Source organism: Callorhinchus milii, unplaced genomic scaffold, assembly GCF_018977255.1.
Source record: "Callorhinchus milii isolate IMCB2004 unplaced genomic scaffold, IMCB_Cmil_1.0 Scaffold1465, whole genome shotgun sequence".
In the NCBI taxonomy this organism is placed as follows: Eukaryota; Metazoa; Chordata; class Chondrichthyes; order Chimaeriformes; family Callorhinchidae; genus Callorhinchus; species Callorhinchus milii.
The window spans coordinates 1-12,432 of record NW_024706206.1 but is presented as its reverse complement, the minus strand read 5'-3'; the positions used below and the strand labels follow the sequence as shown (position 1 = coordinate 12,432).

At 46.3% G+C, this 12,432-nt stretch overlaps 1 protein-coding gene across 1 annotated transcript; it reads left to right on the top strand.

The window, feature by feature from the left end:
- The first annotated feature begins 462 nt into the window (after window positions 1–462).
- LOC103173496 (zinc-binding protein A33-like) lies at window positions 463–6,690 on the top strand. Its single transcript, XM_042346717.1, has 6 exons — window positions 463–888; window positions 974–1,069; window positions 1,298–1,528; window positions 2,422–2,444; window positions 2,538–2,653; window positions 5,586–6,690. The coding sequence occupies exons 1-6, from the start codon at window positions 478–480 to the stop codon at window positions 6,128–6,130; spliced, it is 1,422 nt and encodes a 473-aa protein (XP_042202651.1). The 5' UTR covers window positions 463–477; the 3' UTR covers window positions 6,131–6,690.
- Window positions 6,691–12,432: the final 5,742 nt, after the last annotated feature.

The window sequence follows — 12,432 nt, the reverse complement described above, 5'->3', positions numbered from 1 at the left end:
CCTTACACGGCCATTCGTCCGCCACCTCCTTCAACACAACTGACCCGTCTACAACATTCACTCAAAAAACGCCGGCAGCTTCATATCACCCCCAACCCAACCCAATATCCGCCTCACTGTGTGAGATTTCAGCCATTGTACACCACGCACTCCGGAAAACCATCTCAGAGATATTAGGTCTGTCTCAGAGCCTCAAACTAATCCAATTGATGGCGCTTTTTGTCATACTCCCACCCTTCCCCCCATCCCCACCCCAACATGCACACCACGCTTCCACACAGTCCAAAGCCTTCCTTGCTCGCGTGTCCTTGTCACTGTAGAAGGCTCTCTCATCTTCTCTTGGGATCAAAGTCACAATCATCTGATTTCACAAGAAGTGACTGTAGGAGAGGGTTTGGCAGCTCAGTGACTGGGATCCGCCTACACTCTCATACTGAAACCGAAACCAGTTTCAATCAGGAAGTGCTGAGGTACAAAATGGCTTCGGGACTCCAGGCTGAGACCTGGACCGAGGAGATCATTTGCCCGGTTTGTCTGGATTTCTTCACTGATCCTGTTAGTCTGGGCTGTGGCCACAACTTCTGTCGCTCCTGTGTCACCCGGAGCTGGGAAAAGCAGGAGAACAACTGCTGTGCTGTTTGTCAGGAGACATTTCCAGAAAAGAACCTCAGAGCCAGTTGGGCCTTGGCGAGTCTTGCAGAGAAAGCTCGAAAATTGGGCCTCACGCCGACACAGACGGAAAATAAACTTCACTGTGAGAAACACCGGGAGGAACTGAAGCTGTTCTGTGAATCTGACATGAAATTGCTGTGTGTAGTTTGCAGTCATGGGCAGGAACACAGAGGTCACAGTTTCCTCCCCATTGAGGAAGCTGTTCAATTCTACAAGGTAAGAATATACCTGAAGAGGGAGTATTTCTATTCGGCTTGATATTTTCACACACAAACACTTTAATTCTGTGTATTTATTCCAGGATAAAGTGAAACACGTCTTAGATTCTCTCACACATAGGAAGGAAACTGCTCTAAAAGCTGAAGCCAAAAAGAGAGAAAAGATTTCACAACTGAAGGTGAGATTTAACAACTGATATCTCAGTTTCTCAATTTACTGTGTGTACCCGTTGTGATATCTCAGTGTCTCTGGTTACTGTGTGTATACGCTGTGTTGTCTCAGTATCTCTGGTTACTGTGTGTACACGGTTTGATGTCTCAGTGTGTCTGATTACTGTGTGTATACGGTGTGGTGGCTCAGTGTCTCTGTTTACTGTGTGAAATAAGTTGATGTCTGACATTTGCAGGAAAAGGTGAAGAGTGTGGAGACCCAAGTCACGGCTGAGTTTGCTAAAATGCACCAGAGTCTGACTGACATAGAGCAGCGAGTGATGCGAGATCTCAGACAGCGAGAGGAGGAGATTTTAAAACGAATGGAGACAAATCTGCGAGAGATTCAGGGCAAATTAGATTCTACTCAACAAGAGCTCTCCGAGTTACAGACGCAGATGAAAAAAGAGGATCTCACCTTCCTGCAGGTAAAGAGGTGACCTTATAATATAGTTCAGTCACAGTTACACACAGTCTGGGGCAGACAATCACAATCTGACTGTTACACAGATCAGTGATGAATTGTCTGTTATATTCTGGTGTGTGTTTTTAAGCAGGTCGCACTGTGAGTGTAATGATTGTTTTGGTGAGCCGTGTGTACAATACATGTGGAAACCCATCAACGTCATTCAGTTTATCCAAACCACACTGAGAATTCCACCCACGCATGAAAATCCCAGAGATAAACGGTTGAGATGGTATGAGCTCTCTCTATCCGAAAGCTCAAATCCTATTTACCTCATTCTGTAATGATTAAGCCCGAGGTTGTCCAGAACAAAGATTTAGGGGGAGCCCGCTTTTTGTGTTCGGTAACTGCTGGAGTCTAACCATCTAAATCCACAAACCCTCCAGTTGGGAATTTCGCTGTCGGATTAATAGGAAATGAATGGGAGGATTTCCTTCCCCCAGTAACTGATCGGCACTCCCTGGTGCTGCCGATGAGCCAGGCCGGGCTGTGCTGCCATCAGCACTGAGGACCCTGGGATAATATGGCTATAGACCATCTAAGCGGCCTGGCTTCATTCCCATATTTCATTACCATGCTTGCCACCTATGGGCCAGTTCAGCTTCGAGGAGACCCCGAGTACCACACACCCTTTCCCTTGCACCACACACAAGAAGGTAACTTGGGTTTTCGTGGAGCAGATCTGGCCCACCACTTTCTTGTTGCTTTGTATCCGGAAGCCGTGTCGTTTGAGTGAGAAACGTTGCTGTAAATATGAAAGTAAACTGTGTGATGCGGAATTCTATGATGGGTGACTGAGTTTGTCCTGTCGCGTCTCAGTGTGGGCTGACATCTGTCTGTGTTTGATTTCATTAGGAGGAAGCCGCTGGCAACAGAAGGTATGAAATGATCTTTACCAAATATCCCAGAATTGAACCCACAAACCCACAAGATGCAGTTTCACTTTATAATGTGATTTTGTCTTATTTCAGGGTCAGTGACGAGGGGTTTGATCTGTCGGTGTGTGAGGCTGAGCTGCCTGTGGGGATATATAAAGGGCCTATACAGTACACAGCCTGGAGACTGATGATACACGGCATCAGCCCAGGTAAATGTCTGCCATTCTCACTCTGAAGCCGTGTTAATAGACGTGCATTCAGCTGGATCTCAACACATACCCTCCACACAGTACCTCATACATACACATACCGACTCCTCACTCACATATGCACGTAATCGCAACACCCGCACAGACACCCGCATACCTCACGCACACGCCTTGCACACACACAACACACACACACACAACGCTCAGACATAACTCTCTCTCACATCTCACACACATATGAAACATACAACCCCTCACAACACTCCTCAAACACTCCCCTCACACACACCACACACACACCTCACATACACCTCATATACACCTGTCTCAGACACACTTATTCACGCCTCACACACTCAAATCTTAAGCACACCTGAAAGCGTACACAACACACATATATCTGACACACACACACCTCGCAATACTAATAAAGCTCACATAGAACGTTCACACACACATCTCACACAAACCGTACACAACCCCCTCAACCACACCTGACACACAACCCTCAAACACGACTCTCACATACGCACCGCATACGTTCACAGCTCTCTCTCACACCTCTTACAAACATCCCCTCACACACGTCTCACCCACAAACACACTTCACACACATACACATCTCAAATGCATCTATTACTGACTTAACCCTGAAACACACATCACTCACACATTCACACCTTCTCATGCACAGCCTCACACACAACCTCACACACACCCTCATACACATACCCTGTATGTGGAGTCCTGTCGCTCAGTGGTTAGAGCACTCGCCTTCCAAGCGAGACACATGGGTTCAATCCCAGGCAGCGTGAATCCTTGGGCACGTTTGCTTACTCCTCACGCCTGATAATGATCCCTCCAAAAAACAAGAACAATATTAAATCAGTCGTTTTGAATCCACGGCTGTTTATGGCGATTCTGTTGTGTGCAATTCGCTGCCGCGTTTTGCCCAAAAATTTACTTTACATTACGATCTGTGAAGCGCTTTGAGACGTTAAGAAGACATGAAAAGCGCGATATCAAATGCAAGGATTATTATTATTATTATTATAAATATTATTACCCTGTCATGCACACACACCCTCACGCACTCACTCATACCTGTCACACCCCTTCCTCCCTCACACAGACCCTCGTACAGACCCTCACATGCACGCTCACACATACACTCACCTATCCCCTCACACAAAAACCCTCACAAAAACTCTCACATACAGACACCTCCCGCTCACACACAAACCCTCACATAAACCCTCACACCCAACAACTCACACGCATCGTCAAACACACCCTCACACATCAGCTCCCAACCACTCACACAAACCCTTACACACACCACTCACATTCACCCTTACAAACCTCACACACACCCCTCACACACACCCATCACACACAACCGTCACATACCCCCTCACACACATCCTCACACGTACCCTCACACATCCTCACATAACCCCTCTCTCATTCCCTCAAACACACACACAATCCTCTCACACAGCCCCCCCCCACACACACTCACACACACCCTCATACACATACCCTGTATGTGGAGTCCTGTCGCTCAGTGGTTAGAGTACTCGCCTTGCAAACGAGACACATGGGTTCAATCCCAGGCAGCGTGAATCCTTGGAAAAGTTTCCTTACTCCACACAACTGATAAGAATCCCTCCAAAAAAGAAAAACACGTACCCTCACACATCCTCACATAACTCCTCTTTCATTCCCTCAAACACACACGCAATCCTCTCACACAGCCCCCCCACACACACTCACACACACCCTCACACCAACCTTCACACATCCCCTCTCACATCCTCTCACACACAACTTCACACATACATTCACTCTCACACACCCTCAGAGGTGTGTACCCCTCACACGCACCCTCACACACACCCTCTCACACACTCACATGCAGCTCTCACGCAAACCCCTCACATACATCCTGATACACATCCTCACACACACGCTCACACGCACGCCTCAAATACCCACTCACAGACACACCTCACACACATCTTCACACATAGCTTGACACACACCCTCATACAATCCCTCTCACACCACCTCAGACACTCACGCGCTCATACGCCATCAGGAACCTCCTCACACAAACCATCACAAAAACCCTCCCACATGTCTTCACATAACCATTCACACACAGCCCCTCACACAAATCCCCACACAGACTCTCACAAACCACTCTCAACGCCCACACACAAAACCTCACAAACCCTCAAACAGACCCTCACACAAATCGCTCACACCCACCCCACACAAACACTCAAAAGCCCCTTCGCACACACACTCACACACACTCACATACATTCTCACACACACACCCCTCACACATCCACACACAAACACTCACATACATCCTCACATATCCCTTCACACACCCCTTCACACAGAGCATCACACAATCTCTCAACATACACTCACACACTCCCACACACACAATTCTCACACACACATTCACACACACCCGATCAAACACACCCTCACAAACAACCTCACACATCCTCAGACACACCGCCGCACACACTCACAACCTCAAACACACACCCTCACAAACACCCTCAAACACCCTGCTGACAGGCTCACCCTTACACATCCACTCACACACACCCTCACAATTATTCGCACACACATCCACTCACACACACACTCACACAGAAACTCACACATCCCCTCACACAGCCTCTCACATACACCTTCATAAAACCGCTCACACACCCTCCCCAACGCACACCCTCACACAAACCCTCACACACACACTCACACACACCCTCACACCGACTTTGACCCTCTGAGCTGGATTGTGCTTTTGATATATTCACACACATTCACATATGTGAATATTCACATATTCTGCTCCTGAGCTCTCAGACGTCGCCTCACTCCACGTTATGTTGTTTCTCTTTCTCAGCTCCGGCCTCTCTGACTCTGGATCCTGACACAGCCCATCCCCGGCTCATCCTGTCTGAGGACCTGACCAGCGTGAGTCACGGAGACACACGGCAGCAGCTCCCGGACTCCCCGAAGAGGTTTGATTACTGTTTCTGTGTCCTGGGGTCTGAGGGCTTCACATCGGGGAGACATTACTGGGAGGTTCAGGTGGACAAAAAGACAATGTGGAAGGTGGGAATTGCCAGAGAGTCTGTCAACAGGAAGGGAAAGATCAAGTATGCACCAAAGAATGGATACTGGGCTGTGTGGCTGAGAAACGGGGATGAATATAAAGCTGGTACCTCATTTCCCACCCGGCTGCACCTGAGAGAGAGACCCGGGAAGCTGGGAGTTTATCTGGACTATGAGGGGGGACAGGTGACATTTTACAACGCTGACAACATGTCTCATCTACACACTTTCACACAGACTTTCACTGAGAAACTTTATCCTTTCTTCTGTCCCGGTAAGAACGACGGCGGCAAAAACTCGGTTCCTCTGAGGATCTGCCGGTTGATAGATTAATGAGGAGGAAATCCTCAGCCATGACCTGTGTTTGGCTGTGATGGCCACCAGGCTGAACCTTTTATAATCCGTGTCATTATACAATGAAGCTTGTAGTTTATATTACACCTTTAACACTGGGCCCACGGCTCCAACATTTTTCGGGATCCACTGTGAAGCTTATGTTTTATTTGCGAGCCAATGTGGAGCCAATTTGCACAGAGAAAAGTCTAAAGTAAGTCACGTTTGACACCACAAATATCAAGCTGGAGCTTTCTGCTCCTGATCTCGACAATAATCCCCACATTGTACACAGCTCCTCATCACTTCTGCCATACCTCTCAATGCCCATCCCAGGCTTTCTAAATCTGCGTTAATCCCAATGATACTCAAGGGGTTTATCATTGACTTTCTGTTTAACTATTAACGCGCTCTCTGTGTACAACACGGGAAACGGTTTTAAAAGCCCCAATATCCGTGGTGTTTCAAGTGCAATAATTTAACAAACCCCAATATGTGCATTAAACACAATGATATAAATACGGTTTGGCACTAACTTTGGGTTTTGATTGCAATCCCACAGCCGGGGACAAACACGGGAAACGGGTGTAAATTCCCCCAGTTCCTCGATGCTTAAAGTACATCAGTGGGAAATATTCCTAACTCTGCATTAATCCCAAATATATAAACCCTTTTTGCACGAACTCTCTCCCTCTCTCTCACACTCAATCTCACTTTCTCTCTCTCTCTCTGTCAATCAGCTGCTGGAGGCTTTGCTACAAACAGGAGACAAATAGGGGCGGGGCCAGGTTTAGGGGCGTGGCCTGAGCTGGGGGCGGGGCGGGACCGGAGCAGAGGGCGGGGCTGGGTTGGGGCGGGGCCTGAGCTGGGGGCGGGGCGTGGTTTGGGGGCGTGGCCTGAGCTGGGGGCGGGGCTGGATTCGGTCACGGGGCCAGAGCAGAATTTTGATCTGTTGACCATATTTGGGTTTTAAAGCGAGGCCGTCACTGTCTTAAAGGGGAGACGAGGTTTAATGGGGTTAAAGCCCTTTTTATAATAATGACAGTAATCCTTGTATTTGACACAGAGTGTTATCACGTCTTCGGAACGACTCGAAGCGCATCACAGTATATACCGTCAACTGTCTCTGTAACAGGTCCTGTAGCTCAGTGATTAGAGCCCTCGCCTCGCAATAATAATAATAATAATCCTTGCATTTGATATAGCGCTTTTCACGTCAGGAGGACGTCCCAAAGCGCTTCACAGAACACACTGTAAAGTGAATTGACTGTATATTTGTGGGCGAACGCGGCAGCCAATTGCGCACAGCAATGTCCCACAAACAGTCGTAGATTGAAAATGACCAATTTAATTATTGTTTTTGGGTTTTTTTTGGAGGGATTATCATTAGGCACTGTGTAGAGTAAGGAAACTTGCCCAAGGTTTCGCCCTCTGCCTGGAATTGAACTCAGGTCTCTCACTTGCAAAGCGAGTGCTCTAACCACTGAGCTACAGGACTCCACCCGCAAGCCAGAGACAGGGGGTCAATCCCCAATTGGGGGCGAAGCCTTGTGCAAGTTTCCTCTCTATGCACAGACACACACAGACACACACACAGATTGAGACACGCGCACACAGGCACACACAATGATACACTCCGATACAGATACCGTCAGAGACACTCATACACAGACACACAAACACACAGACACACAGACAAACAGAAACAGAGAGACACACAGACACACACACACACAGCCCGGGACAGGCGGAGATCGCAATGTCCACCCGAGTGTCCATCACACAAGACTGGCTTGCTTCCCACATTGGTTGCCAACCTGCAGATCAACTCGAGGGAGACTCTGTTCACCTCCACTGAAGGAGTAGAAGGGATATCTTTTACTAAACACGCGCTTTGAGGCGTCTGTAAGACTCTAACAGCGCAATATAGAATGACAAGTTTATTATAATTATTATTTTGCTGAGAATACTGTGGGTAGTTACACAGTGCAGCATCGCCCTCTGGTGGAAGTAAAGTGCTGCTTCAGGTTTACGTGCGGGGCTGGAAAAGGATTTCACTCTGTAATAATAATAAAAATGATAATAATTCTTGCATTTGATCCAGTGCCTTATCACATCTTCTAGACGTCTCAAAGCGCTTTACAGAATACGCTGTCAAGTGATTTGACTGTACATATGTGGATGAAACGCGGCAGCCAATTGCGCACAGCAGCGACCCACAAACAGTCATGGATTGAGCGATCAAATTACCATTTTTTTTTCTTGATGGATCATTATTTGGCATTGATACACCCAACCACTCCCAGTGTTTCTCCTGTATACACATAGACTCTCTGTGGGTCTCTTCTGTATAAACAGCCACTTCCAGTGCCTCCGGTTGTATACACACAACCACTCCCAGCGTTTCTCTTTTACACACAATGTAATGGAGAAACTTCACACCTTCACACCTACCTCTCCCGCTGTCTCTCTTGTATACACACAGCCTCTCCCAGTGTTTCTCCTGTACACGTAGCCTCTTCCCGTGTCTTCCACTGTACAAACCAACCTCTTCCACTGCCTCCCTGTATATACACAGCCACTGCCAGTGTCCTGCCTGTATACACACAGCTCTCTCAATCTTTCTCCTGTACAAACAGCCTCTTGCAATATCTCCCACACACACACAGCCTCTCCCGGTGTCTCTCCTGTACACACACCGTATAAAAATATAAATAACTTTAATATTACATATTGTATAAATATAAGAATATAAATGCAGTATATCAAAACAATTGTATTCGTCTGACAGACTCACACGCTTGAAGGAAAATAAAATAATTCAGCAAAGTCTTTTGCAAACTTAATCAGCCGTAAGTTGTGATTAACACATTGAATCAGCCTTAGACAGGTATTACCTGATTTCTATCACAAGTGTTGGAGAAAATGTCTTATTTCCAAGGGAGGAAATGACGGATTTGGAATCAAACAAACTTACTTTGCCAATAATTTCATTTCTATTTGCACAATAAATATCTTCATCGTTAGAATATGAATCACTATCAAAAAACTGCATCAAAAGAAATTATATCAAACTGCAGACAGTATTTTGATTTAAGGAGAGTCCGTCCTCTTCTTAAAGGGGAGACTTGATTTTTTGTGCGATTAAAAAGTCTTTTTGTAACAACAATAAAATAGTAATTGTCTTTATCACCAGCGCCTTATCACGACTTTGAGACGTCTCAATGCGCTTCACAGGATAGTGTCGTGACTGAGTTTTTGCAGGATTCAATGCAAAGTGTCTTTGTAAAGTGTCCTGTAGCTCAGGGGGTTAGACACACAACCACACACAGTCACACACATATACACACACAGAGAGAGACACGCACACACACACACAGGCACAAACATACACACAAAGACAGCGATACACACGAGCATCAACGCAGACAGATACAGAGACAGACAGATGACAGACACAGACACAGGCACAGGCACACAGACACAGAAACGCAGACACAAACACACACAGAAACAAACAGACACACACAGACACACAGGACACTCACACAAACACAGGCACAGTGATACACACACTGACACACACACAAACACACACACACACAGGCACAGAAAAACACACAGAGACACGCACACACACACACACACACACACAAACACACGCACACACAGCCCGGGACAGGCAGAGATCACAGTGTCCACCCGAGTGACCATCACGCAGGAGTGGCTCCATTCCACATTTGTTGCCGAGCTCCAGATCAGCTCCAGGAAGACACTGGTTACCTCCCCTCGAGGAGGAGAAGGGAGTTGACTAAAGAAGCGCTTTGAGGCGTCTGCAAGACGTGAACAGCGCAATATCAAATGCCGAATTATTATAAATAGTATAATTACACAGAATATAATGAGCAGTTACACAGTGCAACACCACCGACTGGTGGCAATACTGTGGCACCGCAGGTTTTTATTTGTAATTTGAACCCAGACTGAATCACTGCAAATGATTATTTGCCTCAAATCCACAAGGAGAGAAGGAGAAGCAGTGAATTGCTGTCTGTGTCTGACCGCTCTTTAGCAGTAAATGCTGATAACCAGAACCAGGGAATGAGCAACACAACTAATGTCGTGGGATTCAGTGCGAAACAGTTTATTGACATAAACACATGAAAAGGAAAGAAAATGGATTCGTCAATTATAAGCCAACACTGACTAGAAGCTAAGAGTCCTGATCCTCCGTGAAGGAGGGGAAAGAAATGCTTTTTTTTTGTTTGTTGTTGAGAAACTGCGAAGCAACTCGGAATTTCTCTCTGTCCGTCGGCCTTGGACATCCTCCGGCGATGAGAGGCCTTCACACTCGGTCATGTTGTTTCTCTCTCTCTCTCTCTAACACTCTCTCTCACAATTTTACATTCTCTCTCTGTCTCTCACATTCTCTATCTCACTCTCTCTCTCTGTCTGTCATATATTCTCTCTCTCTCTCTCTCTCTCTCTCTCTCTCGCTCCCTCTCTCACTCTCTCCATTGCAGAGAGGCAGAGTGCATGTGGGAGAGAGACAGTAAAGGAATGAGTGACTCTCTGTGTTCATGGACCTAAAGTTTCAGGAGGTTGTCATCCCACAGCCACAGAGCGTTCAGAGAGACTATCTGTGCATGTGGTAGGAAGAGGGGACGGGCAGTAGAATTCACATGAATGTGTGGCATTAACACACGTGTCCGGTCAGGGTGATAACTCTGTGGAGAGGAGTCAATGGCAAATGGATGCTAAGTGGGACACAGAGAAGTGTTTCAATGAAACTGTCAATGGGGACAAATCCTTCAAACGAATAGACAGATGTTTCTCCCGTGGTCACAGAAGATGAGGATGCAGCCAATGCGACAGTATCGGATAAGAGGGCAAATAAATTGTATAGGTCAAGAATAAAGCGAGAGGAATTACTACAAATCAATCGGCGCACAGGGTAGATAATACACATGGACCGGACGGGAGGAATCGTAGTGCACTGAAGGAAATAAGTGGGGAAATATCGGCGGCTACGGAAAAAATCTCTCAATTCTCTTTGGACACCAGTGTGCTGCCAGCAGTCGGAAGTGATGCAAGTGTTAGTCCACTGTATAAAAAGTGGCAGAAGGTTAAACCCGGTAACTATAGGCCAGTCAGGCTCACTTTAGTCGTGGGGAAACCTCTGCAGACTGTAATCTGGGAAAAAATACATTTCCACAAAGAAATTATGGTTGAATATAGAAGAGCCAATGCGGTGTAACAAACCGGATAAAGTTTTTTTATGAAGTAACGAATAGGGTGGAGTAAGGTTCCACAGTTGGTGTTGGTATGCATTTTCAAAAAGCGTATCAGATAGTATCATATATGACACTTGTAAGCAAAAAAGAAGCGCACGATTTTAAAGGGACAGAGGCAGCATGGAAACAGAGTTGTCTCGGATACTGAAAGCAGAGTGTAGAGGTGAACGGTTATTATCATTCCTAATATGAGGACTTGCAGATATGCAAACAATGCTGCAGGTGCAATCTATCGAATGATATGCACACATGTGCCATTGTCAGTTGACTTGTGCACACTCTGGTTCAAACTATAAAACCCATTACATTGGCAGCTTTTAGACAGATATTTCGATACCCATTGATGGAAAGGATATACTGGGTGGCAATTTCAGTATGGAGGGAAGTCTGCAGTGGTGTTCTCCATTTGTCTGTACTGGGACCACTGCTAATTCTGATCGATATATATTAAATATTCAATATAATTAACAAAACGGGCTGTGCCTTCCTAGCTGCAGAAGAGGAACGGAACATGGCTGGTAATAACTAATAAATTGAAAGTGCCACGTCGTGTAACCTTCCCATCAATGCGTGTCTAAATATCTATGTAAAAGCTGCCAGTGTACAGGGCTTTTTAGGTAGAACCATAGTGAGCACAAGTTAACTGGCAATGGCACATGTATGCATATCATTGGACAGATTGCACCTGCAGCATTGTTTGCAGATCTGCAAGTTCTCACATTAGGAATGATAATAATGTGTTGGAATGGAAACAGAGGAGATGTACCAGAATGACACCAGGGATGTGGGCCTGTTCAGTAAATGGTTCATTTCAGTTATCTGATGTTTGATGGCCATCTGACTGAAGACCGTACAAACTCTGAGCAGTCCAGAGCATCAAATGACACTGAATTGAGCTCGGCTGGAGTAAAAACTTCAAGGTCAATAAGGGCAGCATCTGGCAAAGAATTTAGCAACTGTCCTTCTTGCCAAACCCGAGAAGATTTGCTGTTGCATCGTGGGCACACA

Bases quoted from the DNA above. Each gene is read 5' to 3' on its own strand.
- LOC103173496 (XM_042346717.1), top strand. From the start codon at position 478: ATGGCTTCGGGACTCCAGGCTGAGACCTGGACCGAGGAGATCATTTGC. The intron at 1,529-2,421 runs GTAAAGAGGTGA...TGATTTCATTAG, and splicing joins AGGATCTCACCTTCCTGCAG to GAGGAAGCCGCTGGCAACAG. The intron at 2,445-2,537 runs GTATGAAATGAT...GTCTTATTTCAG, and splicing joins GAAGCCGCTGGCAACAGAAG to GGTCAGTGACGAGGGGTTTG.